Source organism: Pelobates fuscus, chromosome 1 (assembly GCF_036172605.1).
Source record: "Pelobates fuscus isolate aPelFus1 chromosome 1, aPelFus1.pri, whole genome shotgun sequence".
Classification (NCBI taxonomy): Eukaryota; Metazoa; Chordata; class Amphibia; order Anura; family Pelobatidae; genus Pelobates; species Pelobates fuscus.
Window position 1 is genome coordinate 57,778,537 of NC_086317.1, and position 26,929 is coordinate 57,805,465.

Genomic DNA, 26,929 nt, shown 5'->3' on the forward strand with positions numbered 1-26,929 from the left:
AGAAAGCAGACTTTAGTATTCCTTTTCCTTCCAAAATAACTTTAGGTAAGAACCAATTAGTAATCCCAATGACTGGAGAACTTATCTTGTCTTTCTTGGATGATGAGCATTATAGTCCTTTCCAGGGTAGAGTGGGTTATTGTTCCCTGAAGTAAGTGGAGAGAGGCAGGAATCCGAAGTGAAGTCTGCTCCTTGTCAGGGAGTTGAGAGTAGAGCAGAGCCAGGATCAAAGCCACAGAGGTTCGGTACACAGGAAATAAGTTAGCAGAGCTCCGTCGGAAGCGGCAACAATGTAGTAAGCACCGAGAGCACATCAAAGATGAACAAACATTGATTGAGCAATTTGGATGCGGACGCGGCTTCCTTTTGAAGGGAAGCGCTTGGCGTCAGACGCATGGGAGGAGACGCATCAGTGATACCCGGAAGTCATATGGGTAATGCCAATCGGTCTGAAAACAATATGGAGGAATTACGAAACAACATGGGGGAATCCTGACACCAGTCTCCGGTTATCCCTGCTATTTATTATCACTATATTCTTGCAGCTTACGTTAAGCCCAGCCAATCTAAGGTCCGGTAATACTTTATCTTTTATTATGTCTGTAGTTTGTGTGTTGGGGTAGTACCTTGACAGGTGACATCCAAGATGCGAGACACCCACTTGCTCCAACCTTGCACCAGTCATGCATCACATCACACTCTGCTCGCTCGAACGCTATGCACATTCATGACACATGGAGGCCCTGAGTAATTTACGGCTCTGAAGCTCCTGCTTCATTTATGCGACACTGTTTAAGTGTCTTTTGGTATGCAGAAGTGACACCAACCAATCACTATCCACATAGGTCTATATAAGCTTCAACTTGCTACCTGACCTTTGCCCTGGTGAGGTGTCCATGTAATTCCTGGTTTACTGAACTTGGCTTCTCTTGACTGTTTTGCTTTCTATATCCCATCATTATGATTATCTAGTGTTCTGAAAAGTGATGCTTTTTTAATAGTAAATTCCTCCAATTTTCAATGAAGTTCCCATTTCAGAATACTGTTAAATTTAGAATAGGAGAAAAAAAAATCTATTGTTATTTTGGAAAGAAAAATGGCGTAATATGATGAATAGGGTGCAAAAGAAGCCATAAATACAAAAAACCAAAACAGAGAGATCTAATAAATTGCTCCAAATATTCCCTGAAAATTAGACGGTAAAAAAGTGTTGATTACTCTAAGATAAATCTCTCTTAAAGTGTTGTTGGAAACTTTTTTTTTTTAAATTTGGCTGATGGGGGCAGTTGTTTTGGGCACAGACTCTGCATAGGGCGCTGAAGCTGTCAGCAGGGAGTCTTGGGGAGAATTTATGAAAAGTTTATATTTTTTTTTTTTGGGGGGGGGGGGAGGGGGTAAAAGAGGGCACAGGATCTGCATAGGACTTGTACCAATACCTCCAAAGACATTATTTAATTTTTTTTAATTACTGCCCATGACACAAAAATAGGGAAATAATATGTATATATTTTTATTATTGTATTTGAAACATTTGAACAAAGAGCACACTGACAGGTCCGTCTCGATGCTAAACACATTAGCTCATGTTATGTAAAGTTAATGGAGTTGGCTTGTCCTGATAATCAGGTCAGTACACCTTAGTAACCAGCAGAGGCTTCCCCGCCCATCACTAAGTTTATGACAAGCCACTGCTAAAAGTATTAATGACAACAGCACGTCGACCAATCAGCAGCGGCTGCTTCCAAGCGTCATCTCTCTTGGATACAGAATGTTGACGGATATCGCAAGCGCCCAATAGGCTCACTCGGTTCACTTCCTGGTTCGCCTGGACACGCCCTTCTTAGGAGTTTCTCTAGTGATTGGCATCCGTTGTAGCCAATCGCGGCTTGGCGTGGGCAGAGCAGGAAGAGGAGGGGGCGGTTACCCGGCGGTAGCTGTACGCGCAGGTCGGGGACAGCAGCATGGCGGAAGACGAGAGTGACCAGGAGTCGGAGAGACTGGGGGAAGAGCTGGAAGCCATCACACAGGAGGAACTGCAGGGCATTGCCGCGGACGACATCAGGAGCCGGGAGTACTGCCGCCGCTTCTGCGAGGTGAGCCGGGCCGGGCCGGTGACAGAGGGGCCCAGCCACCCAGGACATGGAGACTGGCTGCTCCTGGGCTCGCTTGCTCTGTAGTGCGTCTCCAAGCTAGCAGAGCATCATGGGAGACGTAGTCCCAAACACAGGGAGAGCTGAATGAGCTGCCCTGTGCAGGGAGCAGCACTGGATACAGAGACACTGTGCAACACCCCATTCACCCAGTGAGAGAGAGCCTGGCTACCTCAACTGCAATATGGCCACTGTGTATATATATATATATATAAATATATAGTGTCTGTTTACTGTCTGACTCTCACTGTCATTATCTCCACTCTCTCTCGCTGTCATTATCTCCACTCTCTCTCGCTGTCATTATCTCCACTCTCTCCCGCTGTCATTATCTCCACTCTCTCTCGCTGTCATTATCTCCACTCTCTCTCGCTGTCATTATCTCCACTCTCTCTCGCTGTCATTATCTCCACTCTCTCTCGCTGTCATTATCTCCACTCTCTCTCTCGCTGTCATTATCTCCACTCTCTCTCTCGCTGTCATTATCTCCACTCTCTCTCTCGCTGTCATTATCTCCACTCTCTCTCTCGCTGTCATTATCTCCACTCTCTCTCTCGCTGTCATTATCTCCACTCTCTCTCTCGCTGTCATTATCTCCACTCTCTCTCTCGCTGTCATTATCTCCACTCTCTCTCGCGCTGTCATTATCTCCACTCTCTCTCGCGCTGTCATTATCTCCACTCTCTCTCGCGCTGTCATTATCTCCACTCTCTCTCGCGCTGTCATTATCTCCACTCTCTCTCGCGCTGTCATTATCTCCACTCTCTCTCGCGCTGTCATTATCTCCACTCTCTCTCGCGCTGTCATTATCTCCACTCTCTCTCGCGCTGTCATTATCTCCACTCTCTCTCGCGCTGTCATTATCTCCACTCTCTCTCGCGCTGTCATTATCTCCACTCTCTCTCGCGCTGTCATTATCTCCACTCTCTCTCGCGCTGTCATTATCTCCACTCTCTCTCGCGCTGTCATTATCTCCACTCTCTCTCGCGCTGTCATTATCTCCACTCTCTCTCGCGCTGTCATTATCTCCACTCTCTCTCGCGCTGTCATTATCTCCACTCTCTCTCGCGCTGTCATTATCTCCACTCTCTCTCGCGCTGTCATTATCTCCACTCTCTCTCGCGCTGTCATTATCTCCACTCTCTCTCGCGCTGTCATTATCTCCACTCTCTCTCGCGCTGTCATTATCTCCACTCTCTCTCGCGCTGTCATTATCTCCACTCTCTCTCGCGCTGTCATTATCTCCACTCTCTCTCGCGCTGTCATTATCTCCACTCTCTCTCGCGCTGTCATTATCTCCACTCTCTCTCGCGCTGTCATTATCTCCACTCTCTCTCGCGCTGTCATTATCTCCACTCTCTCTCGCGCTGTCATTATCTCCACTCTCTCTCGCGCTGTCATTATCTCCACTCTCTCTCGCGCTGTCATTATCTCCACTCTCTCTCGCGCTGTCATTATCTCCACTCTCTCGCGCTGTCATTATCTCATCTTCTATCTCTGTCTCGCGCTGTCATTGTCTCATCTTCTATCTCTGTCTCTCGCTGTCATTGTCTCATCTTCTATCTCTGTCTCTCGCTGTCATTGTCTCATCTTCTATCTCTGTCTCTCGCTGTCATTGTCTCATCTTCTATCTCTGTCTCTCGCTGTCATTGTCTCATCTTCTATCTCTGTCTCTCGCTGTCATTGTCTCATCTTCTATCTCTGTCTCTCGCTGTCATTGTCTCATCTTCTATCTCTGTCTCTCGCTGTCATTGTCTCATCTTCTATCTCTGTCTCTCGCTGTCATTGTCTCATCTTCTATCTCTGTCTCTCGCTGTCATTGTCTCATCTTCTATCTCTGTCTCTCGCTGCCATTGTCTCATCTTCTATCTCTGTCTCTCGCTGTCATTGTCTCATCTTCTATCTCTGTCTCTCGCTGTCATTATCTCCTCTGTCTCTCGCTGTCATTGTCTCATCTTCTATCTCTGTCTCTCGCTGTCATTGTCTCATCTTCTATCTCTGTCTCTCTTTTTCAGAGCCGTTCTCTCTTTCTACCCTTTTTTCTGCCATTCTCCAGTCATCACCTCTTTCTCTTTATCTGTCCCTTTTTCTCTAACAGCCTCACACAAATACAGAGTAATTCTCTTTCCTTTTCTCTATTGCTCTTAAACAGGATTATTTACTAAAGTGAGAATTCCATGTGAATTCCAAACATAAGGTTAAAATAACAGAATTTGAAAATAATTCTCTAATTCAGCTATGCTTTTGGTTGAGCTACTTTGCACTAAAGTTTTAAATTCACTTTGAATTCTTACTTACGGTAAGTCAATAAACCTGATAATCTCAGGCTTATTCATTAAACTCTGAATTGTAGCTTATTTAAATTCAAATTGCAGAATTTAAGCACAACTGGCTGACATGGAACATTGTTCTTCTTTTTATCTTTCACTTTTAAGTTTGATACGATTTAATGAATAAATAATCCTGTCTCACCTTTTTTCTTTCTCACCTTCACTTAGGGCATTGGCTGATTAATTATTTAAAGAAATGTCTTAGACTGCATGATAGAGATCAGAAACAAGTCAACAGTCAGTTGGATAAATACGTATTGTAATGAATTGTATTCCCCGTTTCTAACTAATAACGCATGCTACCGAAACTCTTATTGTAAAGGTTAACATATAAAAATAGTTTTCTAAAATACCAAGATATGAACTTTATAGAAGGGCATTTTGTATGTTTGCTTTATTCTATGATGGTATCCAGTTTTCTAAATTAACAAGTAATTCCTTTAGGAAGTCTAACTAAATATGCTTAAAAAAAGTTTGGTCTGCCCAGTTCCTCATTTACTATCCATAGTAAGTCATGCATTCTATCATGATTCCTTGCTTTCATAAATATGTGTTAATGTGCCTCACCCAGTTTATTATAAGATGTCTAGTAGTTATATTGGGTGCCAGGCTTGGCCTTGCATTTAAAGGAACACTTCAACCCCCTAAAGCACTTTTTTATAATTGGTGTTAAGCTGCCCACTTTCAATTGTCAGTTTGCTGGGAGGGTGCTCTTCTTGATTTGTGACTTTGTGCCGCAGCAAAAAATCAAAAGGTAGCTCTTTGCATAGATAACCTTTAGTCAAATGTTCACCCATATTTGTGCCGAGGCGTGAGTCTAATGACTCCGCTTCCAACCACTATAGTGAGCTGATGGTGATTTGCATTGTGCACTGAATAAAGTTGACCATTTATACACTGACTTTAAAATGAACATCCAGGATAGAATGTACTTAACATTGTATTGCTGTCCAGGGATCTTATGCTTATCCTGTCCATCCTTGCTGTTATTGTCTTCATCCATAAATATCCTATATAATGCCATGTGTGCTAAAGCTTCACTCAGATTAATTTTGTTTTTTGCAAAACAGTGGTAAGACCAACCTCAATTCGCTTCCTTTGAAAGGTATCAAAAGCTTTGGTTATCTTGTATTAAAGGGTTACTCCAAGCATCGTAACCACTAACGCCCAGTGTAGTGGTTATAATGCCAGGACTATCCTGGCATCTCTACATGATAACAGGGCAAGCAGTTTTGCAGAAGTTTGCCTTCTTTCCTGGGACCTGCCAGACACCGTGGTCCGAAGGCACCAATCTTGCTGCACTTTTATTGGCTAAGTGTGTCAATTGATGTCTCTCTCATTGATCCCAATGAATTACTCTCATTTCATAGAAAATGCACATTAAAACGCTGCATGTACAGACTTCAAGTACCATGACCTCTTCAGATAACTGAAGGGGTCATGATGCTTAGAGTAAGCCTTCACATGGTCATGCAAATCCCAAAATAGAAAGCTATTTCATACAGCTAATATAATTTCTTTAAATATCATAATTCTATGTAACAACAAATCTTTTTACAGTAACTTGCACATATCATGTTTAAGCCAACGGTGTCCCATTAAAAAAAATCCATCACTGGTGCATTCCACACACACATTCCTTATCATAATTACACAGGCAAGTACTACTTCTTTATCTATTCAAACTTGTCTGTAGAATATTATGGTCCCTCTCTGTTGGTTGTGTGTGTGGTTTTTCATATATATATATATATATATATATATATATATATATTCTCTCTATCATTACATTCAAAACAATTAACACAAGTTATAGATGATATTAGTTGTTTTTTTGTCAATCATGTAACCTTTAAGACAATAGAAACATGAGTTTTTTTTAACTGCCATATATATTTTTATAATCTGTGTATCTTGTTCACTGCAGAATACAATGGCACCTTTCAGCATTCTTTGCAAAGCTAGCTATTTTTATGACATCATGGTATGTAGGGCTTTAGTAATTGGTGCTTTGTAACTTCTTACAGCTTTTCAGGGCAGAAAGTATTATTTGAAATATGTTGGTGGCAAAGACAGATTAATATCTTCTTAGGTGATTTGCCCTAGAAGGATACAGCTGCAACAGTAGGGGATATATATCAGCAGAAAGCACTCTTTTTCGTTTATAAATATATAAAATGTATTCAGGCAGTCCTTTATAAACGAGTGCTTTCTGTTGATCTATAACAAAAACTGGGGGTCAGTGGGTAGGAGGGGTACTTATACCCTTTTATTTTAATTTGGTTCCTGTATGGCTTAGATTAATTTTTTTTAAAACATTTTATATAGGTTATAAAATGTCATGTTAACATTAAAAAGCATGTGGCTCTTTCATTGATGCCACTCGATTAAAAATTGTAATTCAAAGTATGATTGATGCCATATGGTGCTAGGTCCCCAAAATCTCAGGAGAACATGGCTGTATAGGGCATGCTGCCCGAAATTAGTGGGAGCTGCCACCATTAATCAAAAGTTCTCTCTCTTTATTGGGAGAAGGGCCTGTACCGCAGCTACTATTGCTTGGAGCTTCACTAGAGGTTTGAGCTCCAGGCATATGCAATCTTCTTTGCTCTCTCTTTCCCTTCCCTCCTTGTTGCATGCAAACTTTGGAATAAATATATAGATGGCATGAGCAGAGTGTTCCATTGTGTGATTCACAGCCCAAAGGCAGTTCTAAGCCCATTGCCAAGCTGAAAGTTGGTTCAAGGATGCAAAGTTGTAGTTGTGATAAGTGTGACCCTTTAAGGACAGCACCCACAACCACACATAGCGTCTGCCACCTGGACGTGTAACTTCCATGAATGTCGGCAGACTGGGACATGTTATCCTGATGCTGCCCTGATATTAAAGAACGATGGCCATAACCCTGTTTAAAAACAAATTGTATAAAGATACATAGAAGTGAATTTGGTATTATGGGAAAAATAAACCTTCAGTCTAGTGTTTTATTATAATCCAAAAACCCTTGATGTCTCCAGACCCCGAATGCTGATATTTTCCCCTAGCACGTAGATGGTTGGAACTGCTCTCTGATCTAACAGAAGCCATAGCAAATTGAACAATAACCTGGGTGGGCTCTGTGCAGCAGCAGGAGAGAGAGCTAACTCCAAACTGCATGTTGCATGTGCACACAACTCTTGGGAAAAGTTGATATTCTTAATCAGGAAAATAAATTCCGCAGCTTTCTGACTGCCAGGGGTGGGAGCGACATGTTACAAAGCTCATTATCTTGAATGATAATGAACTTGAAAGGGGAGAACGGAAATTCAGGCACCTTGCTCCATAGCGATTTCAGTTAGCTGAAGGGGTTATGTTGCTTAGAGTGGCACAGAGCAACCGTAACAAAGAAAACCAAATTCTATCCTTTTTTTTTTTTTCACTTTTTCAGCCTGAAATAAAGATCTGATTTTCTATGTTGTGTGTGTGTTACCACAATTTACTGCCTAGATTATTTCAGTCATGTGGATTGCTAGACACTGTCTTCAATATTCACATTTCTTCGATGCGACAAACTTAGATATATAAAATCTCACACTCATTGATCTTAGTGTTCAAAACAGAAGCAAAGTTGAAGTTGCATTTCTCTCTGGCCTTCAGTCCAAGTAATAGTAGATGTTAACACAAACTCCTTCTCATTGTTCATATTAAATATCTCTAGTCATGGGTAACACCCACACAGTTTTATGTGGTTTGAAGAACTATGGTTCTATGGTAATTTAACTCATGTTTTGAATATTACATCCATTGCCAGTCTCTCTGATCCTTCACATCTTTGTTTTTTTTCTTCTCTCTTTCTGTAGCTACTTTTCACCTTTTGTTTCCTTCTAGAAACCTGCTAAAATAGTATTGAAATAAACTGATTACATTTTTAAATTGCCAGACTTTGTAGATGTGAGCAGGGAAATCATGGACTTGTGAATATGGATAAATGTAAAAAAATAATATTAAATTATAATCACAACATTTCCTCCTTCTTTATCAGGTTGTTGAAGATTATACTGCACGTTGGCAGGTTCCTTTACCTCAAGTCCAAGTTCTTCAGACGGCCCTGTGCTGCTTCACATCTGCCAGTGTCTCGTTACCAGCTCAATGTGAGCACGTACAGTATGTTTTGAGTAGACTAGCTTTGTAAGTACTTCTTTACATTTAAAAAAAATTAGAAAAAAAGGCTGTGATCACTTGTGTTGTCTATAACCACAAACCTGAACTTCATACTCTGATACAGTTGATTTTGTTAATCTTCAAGTGTAAGTGTATCTCTTCCTTCTTTAACTAGTACCAGCACTAGCTTGGGGCCTGGCCCTACTTTATTGTTCCTTATATAGATTAGCAGGGGGGCATGATTTAACTAGGACAACTATGAAGTCCCTTTTGAAGAACGACATTTGTTCATCCATGTAACGTTAGAAATATCTATATTTAGTGATTGATGAAGAATACTTTGATGCAAAAGTCAATTTATGGGAATTCAAATCTTTAAAATGTAGCGATTTTCGTACTGTTCAAGTCCTGAAAATATCAGTGATCTGGGTGTTCTATGCAAAAAAATTTTTTATTCGGCTATATAAAAAAAAATTGCTTACATTTTTAAACAAAATTATTTTGCCATTATCCCCTTACCATACAGGTCTGTGTTCTCGTCACAGTGATTTTCTTGATAAGTGCCTATTCCATTTTGAAACTTTTTTTGTTTTGTTTTTGGTAAAAAGGTGATGTGTGTGTGTGTGTGTGTTTCCACTCACCCCTCCTGGGTGGTATGTTTATTCCTCATTCTCGTGTCCTCTACCAGAGGCCTGAGAGTTTGAGGGTTCTGCACAGTATCTTAGCTGTTCATAGAACTGCACTCTTCTGGACTGCGATCTCAGATATCCCACCTGGAATCTGTTGAAGCCACTCCCCCAACTTGGGAGTCACAGCCCCGAGTGCTCCTATCACAACTGGGACTACTACTGCCTTCACTTTCCACATCATTTCTAGTTCTTCTTTCAGTCCTTGGTATTTCTCCACCATCTCATGTTCTAGTCACTGGGTATTGCCACATCCACCACGACTGCAGTCTTTCCTTCCTTGTCTACCACCACGATGTCGTGTTGGTTGGCCAGCACTTGATTGTCTGTCTGGATCTTGAAGTCCCACAGGATCTTAGCACTGCCATTCTCAACTACCATCTGGACTCCCAGCAGGTCCAAACCATATTCTGTACAGATGTTTCGGTACACAATCCCAGCAACTTGGTTGTGTCTTTCCGTGTATGCTGTTCCTGCTAACATCTTGCATCCGGCAACTAGGTGCTGGACTGTCTCAGAGGCCTCTTTGCACAGTCTGCACCTTGGGTCTTATCTGGTGTGCTAGACTCCAGCTTCTACTACTCTGGTGCTGAGTGCCTGTTCCTGTACTGCAAGGATTAGTGCCTCATACATGTTTCCAATGTTCTGTGAAGACAAAGGTCTGGCTGTAAAATTGAGCTCTAATATTTTCTTTGCATCAAAATCAGGACAGTCTTTCTGCATTTAACATATAATTAAACACAGGTTTGCAGTTCCCTCCCAAGAACCATTGTTTCTCAGCATTGTTATTTTAAATGTAGACTAAATGTATCAATGTGTATCTTATTTCCTCTATATTTATCTTGGTGAATCATTTTTTTTTTTTCTTTCAGGAGTCTGTTTGAATTGCTGCTGTTTTTTGGAAAGGATGAATTCTATGAAGAACCTTTAAAAGACATTTTGGGTTCAGTGCAGGTAATGAATGCTTAGATATTTTTCTCATTTTGTATGCATCGGAATACATTGGAAGCTTTTCATAGACCTAAAGAAAATGTATGCAACATTAAAACACTATGCAAAGTATGAACCATTTAATTGCTTAGGTTAAATTCCATAACAATTTTTTTTTTTTAAGTTTGATATTCTGCTGCTGTATTAAAAACCCAAAAGCCAGTTATGCATCCAAATTATATTTCAGTGTCAGAGTATCTTTCTCTTTCTTTGTCAGTAAAAAAAAGACACTATTTGTGGAGTAAAAGTCCTTTTTAAATTATTATTATTATAATGTAATTATTTACAGAAGTTTACCTGCCTGTTTTTGTTTGTGGTGGATGCGCTACCTGTTCCACACACATCCCTCATGTCCTGTTTCCCATCTGTGAATTTGGAATCACCCATGTGTGATGGCGCTGTCTAACAACAAACCCCATATAGTGTAAATGTGTGGGTTTTTTTGTTTGTTTGTTTGTTTGTTTGTTTTGTGCTCATTTAGTAACAGGCAGATAATGGCCTTGAATTAATATTTTTGGATAGCCTTTTCAAATGATTCAAATCTGTTTGGAAAACCTTTCCAAATGATTTATCCACAAACCTTCCCATAGACTTTACTGGTGTCTTCTGTAGATAAGTCACTTGGAAAGCTATGGACAGATTTAAATCATTTTCGAAGCCTATCCATAAATATTAAATTGAGGTCAATATGTGGTCTTCATAATATATTTTTTATTGTTATTAATAGCAATATTTCACAATTTTACTTTTATTTTAAATTCTGATAGTATAATAGGAGTGAGATATTCCAGCCAGAAATTGTACCTAACAGCCCCTTACTATATGCTTTCTTTACTACTAAACCAAAAGGTGCTTTGGTTCACTGCTTTTATACATGGTTTTGCTTCAGTATTTTTAGAAGTATGGCGGTATCAGAAGATTATGCTGCTATATGTAGCTGTTGTACCCATCAACTCCTTACAATACTTTGGATGCAGATACAGTAATTTAATTTATTTAAATGGAAGCCCCTTTGTGGCTGTCTGATTGTAAGCCACTAGTAGGCATGGACATTGCAAAATATATGCACTGCCATGTCTCCTAAACGGCGCTGTTTGTATTACCAAGACTTAGACTGGACCTTTAATTCACAACATTAATAATCAACCATGTTTATTCATAACCTACTATGTTGACATATCTTGATTTTAATGTATAGTATTACACTGTTGTGCTAGATATATGTACTATGTGCACTTTGTACTTCTTTCTTTTCTGTTGCTAGCATTTTATAGCTACATATTGATGTATAGTGCCAATCTAGATCACACATTCCATATAGAGAAATATATGTCCAAACATTATTGGGATTTTTTTCAATCATACCACTTTCATTGACCGTGGAATATCTAGCAGGGGTGAAATTTAACAAACTGGCTAATTGCAAAGGTGGCATTCTATCACAGTACCACACTTCAATTCATTGAGCTTTTCAGAACAATCCAGTTTCTCACAAATGTTTGTAAATGCAGACTTCATGGCTAGGTATTTGATTTTATACCTCTATGGCTATGGGTCTTTTTGAAACGCTTAATTTCAATAATTAAGAGGTGTGTCCAACAATATTTGTCCATATCGTGTATGTACTCTAATGCGAATATAGAATGATTTGTTGACCTATGTATTTTTGAGAACCAATCAAATCTTTATGCTTGTTCTATTTGTATTCGATATTAAAACATTGAAGACAATAGCAAGTGTCTTGGTAGAAGTTTAAATAACCTTTTTATCCTAATCCTGACTAGCAAAATGGTCACATTATAACATTGTAGGTTTGAAGGTTTTTATATATATATATTTTTGTATTTTGTTAGGAATGTCATGACCTCCTATCCCGATATGACAGTGCAGACCTAACGCTAGTTACTGGTGTAATAAAGGATGGGGGTCCATGGGAACATCCAGTGTTGCAAGCTATTCTAAAGGGAAAATCTGAACCTGAAGATGTTGGTACGTGAAAATATGTACATATGTCTTAATATGCTTCTGGTCTGGTGATCATGTCTAATATATATTGCTCAAACCAAATATGTAGATGGAGTTATTCAACTATACATTAAATTCTTAAGTGAAATTTCACTTCAATCTAAATGATTTTTCCATAAAATTAATTTGTTTATGAATGTGTTGCTTTAAAACTCTGTTTGGTGTTGCTGGTGATTTATATGCATACTGTCCCGAGGAAAGTCCACAATAGGACTGAAATAACATGTTAATAAAAAACCTTTATACTGCATTTATTAAGATTACTGAGTGCTGATGGCGATTGTTCAAAAGTACATAATATTGGTATCAAAATATGTAATGTAGTAATTTCAAACCTGATTTTAGATGAACAAAGGAAAAACATCAGAAGTTATTTGTATATATTTTTTTGTTTTTTTTACTTTCTCTAAGTGTAGTTTTGTTACCTATTTTTAATAATGAAGTTTTGTTATTTGTTTTCTTCCAGTTGACAAATACATGAGGTCTGAAAATCCTGTCTTCTTTGAATTGCGTGTCCGATACCTAATTGCCTGTGAGCGCATTCCAGAAGCGATGGCACTTATAACAACTTGTTTAAGTCATCCTGAAGTCAGCAAAAACTTGTATTACCATCAAGCTTATTTTACATGTCTTTATATGGCACGTTTAACAGATAAGCTGCTCAGTGAGGTATGATATTTCTGTTTATATGCCATTTATTTTTCTTTAACAAGATCTCCCAATGCTATAACAGTGTGTAAGCCTTGTTTTTATTTTTCAACATCTGAGGAAAGGGATTTAGGAGTAATTATTTCAGATGATTTAAAGGTAGGAAAACAATGTAATAGAGCAGCAGGAAATGCTAGCAGAATGCTTGGTTGTATAGGGAGAGGTATTAGCAGTAGAAAGAGGGAAGTGCTCATGCCATTGTACAGAACACTGGTGAGACCTCACTTGGAGTATTGTACGCAGTACTGGAGACAGCATCTTCAGAAGGATATTGATACCTTAGAGAGAGTTCAGAGAAAAGGACTTCTAAACTGGTTCATGGATTGCAGGATAAAACTTACCAGGAAAGGTTAAAGGATCTTAACATGTATAGCTTGGAGGAAAGACGAGACAGGGGGGATATGATAGAAACATTTAAATACATAAAGGGAATGAACACAGTAAAGGAGGAGACTATATTTAAAAGAAGGAAAACTACCACAACAAGAGGGCATAGTCTTAAATTAGAGGGGCAAAGGTTTAAAAATAATATCAGGAAGTATTACTTTACTGAGAGGGTAGTGGATGCATGGAATAGCCTTCCAGCTGAAGTGGTAGAAGTTAACACCGTGAGGGAGTTTAAGCATGCGTGGGATAGGCATTAGACTTAAGATAAGGCCAGGGACTAATTAAAAGTATTTTGAAAAATTGGGAAGACTAGATGGGCCGAATGGTTCTTATCTGCCGTCACATTCTATGTTTCTATGTTATGTAAGTACTGGAACTTTATGCGAGGTCTGGAATTTCTAAGAAGTGTTCAATAGGTCATTTTAGATGATCTTTCTGTTGGAGACAGGTGTTTTTTCTAAGATGTAATTTAATATAAGTATTATTACAAACTTGTCTGCACTTTTTGAACATTTGAAGAACGGGTCATCAAGCTAATGTTATGTTCATAATTTTGATCTCTGACATAAGACTAAGAACCCATTCGGCTATAGAATGTTTGTTTGTTTTATTACAGTTCTTTAAATAACTTTTCATTTTTTCCCATAAAATAGAAATTAAATGTATCTTCTTAAACATTTCTTCTCTCCTTCTTAGTGTTAGGATCTTTAAAATTAATGCTTCTCTTGGGTTTCCTTTCTCAGTCATGAATTAATGGATCAGCTATCTTAGGGAAGTTTTTATTAGTGACAATCCATAAATAGATTAAATGTACATGATGCTAGTTATGGAAATTGGCCAAAACACTGATCCTAAGATAAAGCCTCTTGAGTCCTTATCTACAACTAATGTACATTAAATGAATGAACATTTTCCTATATGTATTTGTTTGTAAGTGTTTCTAATGTAGGCATTATTTATTTTTCCTTTTTTTTTCTTTTAAAAACATAGCATGTCCGTAGAATAGATTGCACTGACGGAGTACAAATTATATGCAACACTGAAAGTGAAGGTAAAACTGCGTTGGCATGGCAACTAAGTGAATCTTTCCTTCTCACACAGTTACGAACAGGTGCCATGTATTGTATTTGGTAAGTACTGGTGATATGTTTTGTTGGCAAAATACACCTATTCTTACCATGCAGTGTCTGTCGTCTTGTTTATATTGATCTTAATATGACTTGAGCATTGCAAATCATATTAATGTCTTTAGAAGAATTTTTATTGTGATATTGGTTAGCATATGTAAAAACACACCAGAAAAGGCCTATTCTATTGGTATTGCTCCAATAATTCATCATCTGCATAGATGGGCAGTTTCTGTTTTCTAGTTTTTTTTTATATCTTAGTCTGAATTATAGTTGTACTCTGATAGGCTGCATATTTGTTAGCCAGACATAAATACAGCAATTCTTTTTCATCTTTAAAGCGGCACTGTCATGGCCGAATCCCATTTCTTTTTCTTTTTTTTTAACCCCCCTCCCGCCTCCAATACATCTAACTGACCCCCTAGTCACCCCCATATTACCTATTTATTAATCTGTATTTTCTGCCCTGATCTTTATTCAGGGCGCCGCCATCTTTGTGTGGGTAGGTGAAGTCCCTGTGGGACACGTCATCTGCCCACACTAGACAGACTGTGAGATTCCCACACATGCCCAGTGAAACACCTGGACATGCAAACTGGAATTTCATCTATTCATTCATTCATCAGACAGACGAATGAATGAATAGAAAACATCAGACGAACAAACTAACACTGAGTATCAGTGTTAGTTTGTTCGTTCAGTTTGTTACAAGGAGGGAGCTACTGGCACGCAGCTCACTCCTTGTAAAATATACAGATGGAAGCGGCAGGGAGCAGTGCTCCCCGCCACTTCATAAGCCCCCCAGGTCCCCTCCTTACTCTATGGGGGTCAATATGACCCCCATAATAGCACAAGGGAGATTAAAATCTCCCGAATGCCCCTACTCGCTATACCGCCGCGATGTGGCTGCTCACTGTTTCAAAAATAACCAACAAAATAACAATAAGGAGAGGGGGAGCTACTGTCCTCCCCCCGGCCCCCACCCCTGAAAAGTGGGTGGGGGCCCTATATAAGAATGGGGGGGGGGGGGGGAGGGAGAAACTACTGTCCTGGCCCCCACCCCTAAGCGGCCAAAGTTGGCGTTCATATTTGTTTTTGTGTGAAAAAAGCAAAAAACAAATATTTGGCCAGTGTTTGTGACTAAGTGGCTACTAAGAAAGACTGGACATACCCCACTTGCAATACCTCGGGTTGTCTACTTTTGCAAATGGTATGCCATCATGGGGGTAATTCTCATTCCTGGTCTACCATACGCTCTCAAAGGCAACATAACCAATCTGGCAAATTTCAATGTGAAAAAAATGAAATGCAAGCCTTATATGTGACTCTCTAACTTTCCAAAACACCATAAAACCTGTACATGGGGGGTACTGTTATTCTCGGGAGACTTCACTAAACACAAATATTAGTGTTTTAAAACAGTAAAACATATTACAACAATAATATAGACCATAAAAGTGCCGTTCGCTTGTAAAAAATGCGAAAAACGTCACTTTTACTTAATACTGTATATCAGTGCTCCCCAACCTTTTTATCGCCGCGGACCGGTAAACATTTGATAATTTTTCCGTGGCCCACTTGTTTTGATTTAATAAGACAAAAAAAAAAAACAGTCACATATATTAAAAAAACACGCAGACACATACATAGTCAGAAAATCACAAACACAGTCACATAAAGACATAGACTCAAAATTGTGTGTATGTGTGTGTGAGCGGTGCAGTGTGTATGTGAGGGTGGCAGTGTGTGTGAGAGTTGCAGTGTGTGTGTGTTTGGGGCGGTGTGTGTATGGGGGGCAGTGTTTGCGGGGCAGTGTGTGTAGTGTGTGTATGGGGCAGTGTTTGGGGGCAGTGTGTGTAGTATGTGTATGGGGCAGTGTTTGTGGGGCAGTGTGTGTAGTGTGTGTATGGGGGCAGTGTTTGCAGTGTGTGTATGGGGCAGTGTTTGGGGGCAGTGTGTGTATGGGGCAGTGTGTGTAGTGTGTGTATGGGGGCAGTGTTTGGGGGCAGTGTGTGTAGTGTGTGTATGGGGGAGTGTTTGTGGGGCAGTGTGTGTAGTGTGTGTATGGGGCAGTGTTTGTGGGGCAGTGTGTGTAGTGTGTGTATGGGGGCAGTGTTTGCGGGGCAGTGTGTGTAGTGTGTGTATGGGGCAGTGTTTGTGGGGCAGTGTGTGTAGTGTGTGTATGGGGCAGTGTTTGTGGGGCTGGGTGTGTAGTGTGTGTATGGGGGCAGTGTGTGTAGTGTGTGTATGGGGGCAGTGTGTGTAGTGTGTGTATGGGGCAGTGTTTATGGGGCAGTGTTTGTGGGGCAGTGTGTGTAGTGTGTGTATGGGGCAGTGTTTGTGGGGCTGTGTGTGTAGTGTGTGTATGGGGCAGTGTTTGTGGGGCAGTGTGTGTAGTGTGTGTATGGGGCAGTGTTTGTAGTGTGTGTATGGGGCAGTGTTTGTAGTGTGTGTATGGGGGCAGTGTGTGTAGTGTGTGTATGGGGCAGTGTTTGGGGGCTGTGTGTGTAGTGTGTGTATGGGGCAGTGTTTGGGGGCAGTGTGTGTAGTGTGTGTATGGGGGCAGTGTGTGTAGTGTGTGTATGGGGCAGTGTTTGTGGGGCTGTGTGTGTAGTGTGTGTATGGGGCAGTGTTTGTGGGGCAGTGTGTGTAGGGCTGTGTGTGTAGTGTGTGTATGGGGAGTAAGGAGGGTAGGGAGGCTTTTTTTAATTTATTTAATTAAATATAATATATTGATGTCCCCCCTCCCTTCTTACCTTTACTGGGAGGAGGGGGGACATTTCTTAGTCCCTGGTGGTCCGGTGGTGGTGAGATGAACTCTAGCCCAGTTACAGGGCTAGAGTTCACTCTCGCGAGATTTGGAGCGTTGCCGTGGTTACCGCGGCAACGCTCCAAATCTCGCGAGAGGAGGACCCGGAGGAGCTGCAGGTAAGAGCTCCTGGGTCCTCTCTCCCTCCCCTGCCGGCTGCCAGCACCGTGCCTGCGGACCGGGGAGGGAGATCTCTGATCTCCCCTCCGGTCCGCAGGCACATTGCAGGGCTGGCACTTGGGCAATGCCAGCCCTGCATTAGCTGGCAGGCTCGCACACCCCTGGGCGGCCCGGTACCGTTTGATCCACGGACCGGTACCGGTCCGCGGCCCGGGGGTTGGGGAACACTGCTGTATATCATCGTTGTAATACAATTTACCAGTTTGAAACACTAATATTTGAGTTCAGCGAAGTCTCCCGAGTAAAACAGTACCCCCTATGTACAGGTTTTATGGTGTCTTGGAGAGTTACAGGGTCAAATATAGTGCTTGCGAATTAAATTCTCTGCACTTTCTCCCTGTGTTGTCAGGCATGTCAATCAAATTTTAATTAATCAAATCACATAATTACGTTAAAAGATTATTTAAATTCTACGTGTATACTAATGTAATCTTTTATGTATTTATCTATATATATATATATATATATTTTTGCGGTTATTTGTATTTTATATATATATATATATATATATATATATATATATATATATATATATATATATATATATATATATATATATTAACAAAATACAGTTAGAATGAAATTACATATGCATATATAATTTATATTAAATTTTGTTTCAATATTTTATTTTATTATTTTATTTATTTATTATTTTAATTATACGTATTTATATATAATATATATATATATATATATATATATGTACATCTATTATATATATATATATATATATACATATTATATATATGTAACGTCATTCTAAGTGTATTTTAATATTAATATATATACTTATATTAATATTAAAATACACTTTGTATGACGATACATATATAATATATACATAATAAATATATATATATATATTTAATTTATTTTTAAACATGTTTAATTTTTTTTTTTTTTTTACTTTCCTACCAGCAGGGGGACTGTCTGATATTTCAAACAGTCCCCCTGATGGCAGATCCATAGCCAGCTATAGGGGGCCATGTGATCGCTCTTTGAGAGCGATCACATGGCCCCCGGGGGCCTCATTTGCCGGAGGGGGGCTGAAGAGGATCGCGGCGGAGGTAAGTAAATCCCACCTCCAGGGATAGAAAGCCGTTACGGCGTACCATGCCGCCGCAACGGCTTTAAAGCCCACTTAAAGCGGGACGGCATGGTACGTCATAACGGCGTTAAGGGGTTAAAGCATCACAATAGTGTTAGGGCTACAAACCTGTAGTGCCATTGTCTCTAGTTATATACAGGTGGTTCTCCCCACCCCACTACGTTTTCCAGTAAAATTAAGGTTTGGTACCCCTTTAACAACACGGCTGCTCACCTCTCCACTTCCCACAATGTTATCAAGGAAGCATAGCCTCCTCTGGGCAATAGTCTGTGAGGAGCATTGGGGACCTGATGCAAAACAATCACTGCGTGTGCATTCAATCCTTCTGTCTCACATGACCACATTTTATTGTGGTCAGTGCAGCAGATGCACCTCCAAGTGGCTGTCAGTAGAGGCATGATTAAGCCTTCAAGGTACACCCTGCATTTTCTGCAAAACAGCAGTGGCTTTTACCCAGAAGGGTTCAAATGATAGGTCCACTGCACCCAAACCATTTAATTCTCCTTTTTGATGTGGCCATGGTCATTGCAAATCCAAAGTTATTTGCACTTGTGTTCTGCGGGCAAGTTGGACCCAGCACACGTGAGTTAGGCTGCTCCCGCCTGCCTAATGTCCAATCTGTGCATAAAATACTTCCGTCATCAGCATGCACTGGACACTGCTGACAGAAGCGACTGCTTCTCAAGGATAAGCTCTTGTCTCACTCTTTTAACTCCCCCGCCTCCCTTCGCAAGTTGAGAGCGTGTGCATGCGACCTGAGCCAGTAGAATGGTCTATTTTGGACCTTGGCGTGGCTCCCGTGACATCAGAAGGAGGGGGGCCAAGAGCTTCGCACAATGCTTGGTTAATGTTAGTTATAATTATTTTACGTTTTTGATTTGGGGACCAATATAATACCTATAAATGTTAAAGGGTAGGAGAAACCCTTTAACTGTTGTACAACATACATACTCATAAGTGTGAGCTTGTTCTTTCATGCCATTAACTGTTCTCCTGTACCCTGGCACAGGTCTGTTTGATACTATACACACATTGCACAGTGCTCTTTAAATGACACTATGTGAGTGGTATTTGACACAAATCTAAGTGTTTTTTTTTTATTTATTTTTTTGTTATTTTCAGGGATTTAATATTTATTTGGAGCAAACTTCAGCTGAAAATGAACTCCTCTAAGCAAGTGTTTGTCGAGCAATGCTATCACATGTTAAGGGTTGCCACTAATGTGAAAGTCATTTTTCCTTTTATGAAAATAATAAAACAAGAAGTAAGTGCAATTGTATTTTTTATTTTATTATTATTCAGACAATTGGGTACCGGACTGTGAAGTAATGTAACTGTTCATTGACATATATTTTGTTGATATTGGTTTTTACTTCCATATATAATACAACATATGATTTTTTTTAAATAAAATCTGGGTATATCAAAGTGTTTTTTAGATCCAGCATTTGGTTAGACCATTGCAATTATAGCTATCTTTGGCATACGTTGCAAAATGTGTAGGGTTTTATTTCCTAAACTCCAGAATGTTCCAAACTGAAATCAGAGTACCCAACTCTCTATTGTTAAAGCCTGGTCATTTAAGCCTAGTTTTTACAATTGGTATTTCAATTTGCTGCAGTTTGGAGTTTAGTGAATAAACACTGTTCTAGTCACCTTTCTCCTTTGTATTTACAAATATATAAAAAATCCCATGTATATAGAATTTAGTAGATTAACAGGAACCGTCTCCTTCAGTATTGCCATAATTTCTGTGGCACTCCTTGTTGGTGTCAGCTGTGTCCTTATGTGGACTAACTCCTATTTCCATTCCATTATTTCATGACTGTATTTTGCTGGGGTTTTTTTTTTTTTTTTGGTGATAATTATTACTATTATTAAAGTCTTGTCTTTTGATCTTTACTTTTTTTTTTTTTGTCACACAGATTGCAGAAGCAGGCATACAGCTGTCTGTTGAGCTCTGTGGGTGTGCTTTACAACTAGATCTTCAAAATGAGCTAGAGACAAAATGTTTGATTTATAAAACTATCGCTTACCTTTTGCCCACTGACTTGGAGATTTGTCGAATCTGTGCTTTGTCGGTTTTCTTTTTGGAGAGGACACCAGAATCGTACCAGGACGTGGAACGTTTGTACAAACGCTCCGATGAGGATTACAATGAATTTACAAGCTTTGTAGAGAATCGTGTAAGATTTGAGTTACTGCCAATCTTAAAAAGGGGTCTGCTGTTTGACCCTGAATTTTGGAATTTATCAACAATTCAAAAGAACTGTGCTAACCTGCTTGATGATAAGGCTGTCATGATCTTATCAAATTTTAATAAACTGGACAACATTGTTTATCAGAACTTAAATGAGGACCCTTCAGTTACGAACTTAAGCAATGGACCGCTTGAGCACAAAAATGCAAGCAACATTAAATCTGGACTCCTTGCTGAATCGAAAAGAAATCATATAGTGGTTGGTGCAAACAAATTGGACCATATTAATGTCCCAAGGCATCATTGTACTTTGTGCAATAAGGAGTTGCTCGGGGGACATATTTTTAGGCATGCACAGGCTCATCAGAAAAAGGGTTGCTTTTCATGTGTTATTTGTGCCAGAAAGTTCAGAAACCGTCTAACCATGCTTAAGCATTTAAAAGATCACATAAAGAAAATACAGAGACAGCCAATGGTTAAACCTGCTGATCATGCTGCTTCAAATGCCTCTTCTCACTTGTCTGATACACTTGGAGTTAACTTCTCAGACATTTCTGAGGTGTCTTTAGAAAAAGGAAATTCCAATAATGCTACCAATGAAGTATTGACTTCTGTTTCAATTGTAAATGCCACAAACCAAGACTCTGATCCTGAACCTTTAATTCCAGTTGAAAATCATGTAACTGATCATGTCATTGAAAACCTAAATCATGTAAGTGATCAGGTCATTGAAAACCTAAATCATGTAACTGATCAGGTCATTGAAAACCTAAATCATATAACTGATCAGGTCATTGAAAACCTAAATCATGTAACTGATTTAAACAATTCAGTTGAAGACGTTGAATTATGTGAAAAAAAACAAGTTGAGTGCAGCTTGCCGAGCGACCCACCTGAATGTAATAAAATAAATGGGTCTTTACATCCATGTAGTGGTGATCACTTAGTAAACCATGACGGGAATTACAAATGCCCTGGCCAAGGATGTACCCGCGTTTTCAAAAAAACTAGTTCCCTTAATAAACATGCAAGGAAAGCCCACCCAACAGACATAAATGTACAGCAGCATTTAATGAACTGGAGTAAGGGAAAATGTCGTTTCTGTTTAAGAAAGTTTGTAGACGCTCAACATTATATTGATCATGTGAAAAGACATATTTACCCTAATGTCTACTTTTGCCAACACATGGACTGCAAGAAATCATTCAAATTAGCAGGTCAGCTGACAGAGCACATGTCAAGCCATGGTGTTTTCAGAGCTCAGTGCAATTTTCCCAAGTGCTCTGACGTTTTCGAAAAACTCTCCTACCTTTACGAGCACGAAGCTCTTCACTACAAGCAAAAGGTTGAGTTCCCCGTAACAGAACTTAGTAGTCAATTGCCTGCAATTAAACCTGTAGATCATGTTATTGAAGAAAATGTTCAAGAACCGGTAGACACAACCAATAGCTTACGTGTGACTAACAGTGAAAAAGTAGCGCCTGTCAAAGACAAAGAAATTTTAGATTTGTTAGTTCCAGTGTGGAAATCAAAAAAAGATGTAGCTAAACCAAAGACATATATGCAAATAGAGCAGAAAATAAATGATGACGTTCAGAATGGTGATGAGCACCTTCAACAAATTCCTGATCAGGCGCACATGAAAGACTGCCCAGTTCCAGAACCATCCCCTGAAAATGTTGCAGAAATGATTCCTAATGGATACAATGTATCTGATCAGGCTGTCAAACAAATCACGCCTGCAGATTCTGCACAGAATGTTGCCAATTCAAGTACTATATTTGTTTCCGATGGTGCACAAGAGGTAACTCAAAAAGATAGTGCTGTTCAGCCTGATGAGGGTGCCTCCAAAGCATGTGTGAACTCTGGTACTGTGCTGTATGGTGGAAATAGGGTTTTTATCAGACCGTTGCCTCCAAGTTATCTGGATGAACAGTACATCAGCATGCCAAAACGCAGAAAAATGGAGGAAGAGCACACACCTACAAAGGATACCACATGTAACAAGCCGGTGGAAAGATTTAGATGTGAGAAGTGCCTAACAAATTACTGTAGCTTAAAAGCACTTGATGAGCATCTAGCACAAAAGAAATGTCAGTCCTTGTTTGGGTTTGATTCAGATGATGAAAGTAAGTAAGATCAAAAGATTATTTTCAAACTGCCTTTATGTGCATATTTGATATATATTTTACTCTTGGTATTGTTAGACATGTCTGCTATAAATAAACTGACCATGCTTTATAGACTTTCTACTTTTTATAAAAGGTTTAGTTTATTTAATATTTCAGAATAAAATCACCCCCCACCAAGTTGAAGAGTCTCAAGCCTATAAATATCTTCTGTGGCGGGTGTTGGATTTCCTTATTAGTAATATTTTTTTTTTCCTGAGTAGCAAGTATTGAATGGAATTTTAGAAGTGTAAGGATATGTGTGATTGCAAAGGGGAATGGCAGAGTTACTTGAGAGCATAGAGAGTAGAGTATGTTCAACCAGAAAAAATGGTAGCAGATACATTAAGAAGAAGAATAATGGAAGCATGCCCTTTGGAATTTAGATTTTGTTTTTCCTCTTAGGCTGTTTCTTTGGAAAATGGTGGAGTGAAAAATAGATGGTGGTAGAGTAAAAGATGGGTGGGTAGAAAACAATAGTAAATTAGGTGCTCCAGAAGCCTGGAGACCAAGATCATGGATACAGTTGGTAGTAGTGTAATAATGAAGTAGGTATACACAGTCTGAATATATAGCTTTTACAACTTTAAAAAGGATGTTTAGGTCTACTCCCCTCCCACTCTGTATACCAGCCGAATGGTAAGGCTTCTGTAGAGAACGTCAAAAGAATTCTTGGAATATAAATGTCTGTTGTTAAACTACTATATACAATATTTTTTGATTCAAGAAATTTATTGTATGATTTTTTTTTTCATTTTGTTTATAGGTGCCTGGTGAGACCTTACCTAAGAAGAAACAAAATCACATTTCTGGTTCAAAATTGGCCTTAAACTAAACTTGACTGCTTTTCACATTTTAATTAAAACTTAATCACTTGAGTGCTAGATGTGTATATTTCAAGTCCAGAAAAATGTTTGATACAGCAAATATGCGTAGGTACCAAAAATTTGAAGTAAAATAAAAGTCCTTAATGCTTTTTGAAGATCATTTTTTAATAAAAAGATCTTTTTATATAATAAAACACGTCATGTTGATTTTATGTAGATAATTTTCTTAGTTTCATATTAATTGCATCTTTAAGTTTTAAATTTTAACCCATAGGGTAAGCCGAAAACAAAATCTGCGTTTTTTACGTCAGACAAATGGGGCAATGGGATAAATGTAAAAAAAAATTCAAAGTAAGTATTCTAAAGTGGACTTGACAAATGCACAGTTTGTGTGAAACATTCACTTCAGGTAATAGTACGTTGAGTATTGAGTGAATTTATTTTTAATATATTCTGTTAATAGCATACTAGTCAATAACAAATAAATGTTAGTATGGTCTTTATTTTTCATAGGAGAGGCCAGTGGTTGGGTTAAATAGTTTTTCCCTCCAGATAAGTGGCAATGCAACATTAGGGACATCACTGTTTCCTTCTGGCAAAAGGCAGGTGGGACTCTATTTAAAAAAACAAAACACTTTTTTAAAAGGTTAAACCTCTCCTTTTCCTCCTCCTCCTCCTCTTTAGCCTATAAAATCTTCTAAAGACAGAAATGCCCAGTTGGTTAGGCCTTGTTTTCCCAGGCGAGGTGAGACTGTTGCGGCCGGGGAGGGCGAGTGCCTGCATTCCACGCTTATGTAACGTCTGCCCAATCCATGCTTGAAGTGGCATTGGTGCGCTTGGATGCACTGTTCAGAGGTCATTAAAGGTGGAACACATGTGTGGTTACAATACTTTCCACCTGGACATTGTGGCAGACCATGTGCAATGCAATCTTGGCACCAAATTCAAAAAGGAAGGACCTTGGAGACTATTAAAACCACAGCCACAACTACTTGTCAGCCAGGTGATGTTTAGTTCTGTTGTAGGTGTGCTGTCACCAGCCCTTCAGCACACCCAGAGGCCATTTAAAGTAAGTCTTTCAGCTTTTACCTTTTTTTAGGTCTTGGTCCCTTTTTTAGCATAGTTAGCTCCTTATCTTTTCTTTGTAGTATATCTAATCCTGAAATTTTTGAGAAACTTGTGGATAAAGGGAAGTGTTTCTCCAAATCCAAGCATCTTGTCTATGCATTTTGCATTCAACCCATGCCAGCGGAAGAAGTGGAAAAAAGGAGAGTTTTCTTCATTTCTGTCTTGGTGTTCAGTCCAGTTTCCAGTCATCTTTTACTCCTGTACCTGAATTTCACAGAAAAATAAGAAAAGGAAACATGAAGTATATTCTGACTCCATTTCAGATTCCTCCGCATTATCCTCGGAAAGATTCAGATGCCTCATCCAATCAAGATTTTGCTTGCCCAGGTGAATGCTTGCATAAGCTTATCAACGAATTGTATTTTCTTAAAGAAGAAAGGGTAGGCCATAGCACAAGAAGATGATGAAGTATATTTCCTTTCACTCTAAGCCTAAACATATCATGCTTAGGGAGTGGAGATTTCAATCCAAGAAATCCTTTCTTACCATGCACTTTAATACATTTTATTTTCTTCCATTAAAGAAGAATGCAATAATAAATTAGATCTTCCTAAAGTGGACATGCCTATTGCACAGGTGGGTTAGAAAGATTGCAAGAGGCAATGGTTTAAAAGGAAAAAAAAATAAATATATATATATATATATATATATTTTAAGGGGTTAATTAATGCCGTACAGAATAAAGCCCTTATAGCAGGATCTTTGGTTACTAAAGCACAATGCACATGGCTGAGTTAACTGGAAAATCTCTGTCTAAAAGGGCTGTCTGATTTAGAGGCTGGTCAGCGGACTCCACTTATAAACACTCTATGCGACCTGCCTTTTGAACAAGGCAGTCTTTCCAGCTGGCTGATCTGCTTAAACAGATGACAGAGAGGAACAAAGGCTCTTCAAGAGGAAAAAAGAAATCACTTTTTCCTTATACAGATATTATTTTTGCAGGTCAAATTGGCACAACTATCCGAGACAGACTTTTTTTTTTTTTTTACAGAAGTAAAGACAAAGGAAAGGATTTTATTTTTATTTTTTTCTTCACGCAGTGGAAAACATCACTACAGACGAATGGGTACTTTCTATTATTAAAAAAAAAAATAATAAAAATTATCATGTACAATTTGACAGTCTTCCTCAAAGAAGCTTTCTTTGCTCTATGGTCTGATCTCCCAGAATAGCAGAACCTTTATCTAGAAGATTGTGTAGTTCTGTAAGAGGCAGATTACTTTACTACCAATTCAGAAGTCTCGCATTCAGTTTTTCCTCTGCCCCTTGGGTTTTTACAACGTTTCTGGTGGTCATTACTGCCGCTCATAGTAATGTCTTCGTTTGTTCCCTTTTCTTGGATGACTAGCTGTTGAAGGCACTCTCAGACAAGTCAAGATTCCAGAAGAACGTCAGATTTCAGAGCACTTAAAGGCTGTTTGTATGGTTCTCATACATTTCTGTTCCTCAGATAATGCCACTACAGTGGCTTACATCAACAGATAAGATCAGTGTGTGCAGTCAATTTCATAGGGAACGTCCACGTTCTAGCAGATGCATTAAGCTTAAATCTTCTAAAACAGGGAGGTTGGTCCCAGATCCATCAAACCTTTTTTTTTTTTTTTGCCTTTTTTGGAAGGTCAGAAATACATTATTGCCTTGAAATTCCATATAAAATTTGCCTCGATTGACACTTCAGACCAACCAGACTACCTGAACACCCTAGCAATTTCTTGGGATTTTCAATTGACATACATCCCCGCCTTCCAGTCCTGTTGATTCTGAGAGACATGCACAAGATTGTCCAGTACAGAGCCACTATCATGGCTATAAATCATTTCTCTTCTGACTAAAGTTAGTTTTCTATGCTTATGAGTCTGTCCTAAGGAAACTACTTGACCTTCCTTTGTCTTTGAAAATTCTGGAATACTACCTAGTGGATCTGCAGACCTTGAAATCTTTCAAGCTCAGTTTGGTTTCTTAA

General features: G+C 39.1%; 1 protein-coding gene across 1 annotated transcript; it reads left to right on the forward strand.

Moving 5' to 3' along the window:
* Nucleotides 1-1,952: 1,952 nt before the first annotated feature.
* Nucleotides 1,953-26,929, forward strand: ZNF654 (zinc finger protein 654). The gene is made up of 14 exons (XM_063438898.1): nt 1,953-2,093; nt 8,502-8,647; nt 10,179-10,260; nt 12,150-12,285; nt 12,788-12,990; nt 14,407-14,546; nt 19,766-19,907; nt 20,569-21,600; nt 21,634-22,972; nt 23,778-23,784; nt 24,661-24,907; nt 25,140-25,293; nt 25,490-25,542; nt 26,801-26,929. The coding sequence occupies exons 1-14, from the start codon at nt 1,962-1,964 to the stop codon at nt 26,927-26,929; spliced, it is 3,942 nt and encodes a 1,313-aa protein (XP_063294968.1). The 5' UTR covers nt 1,953-1,961.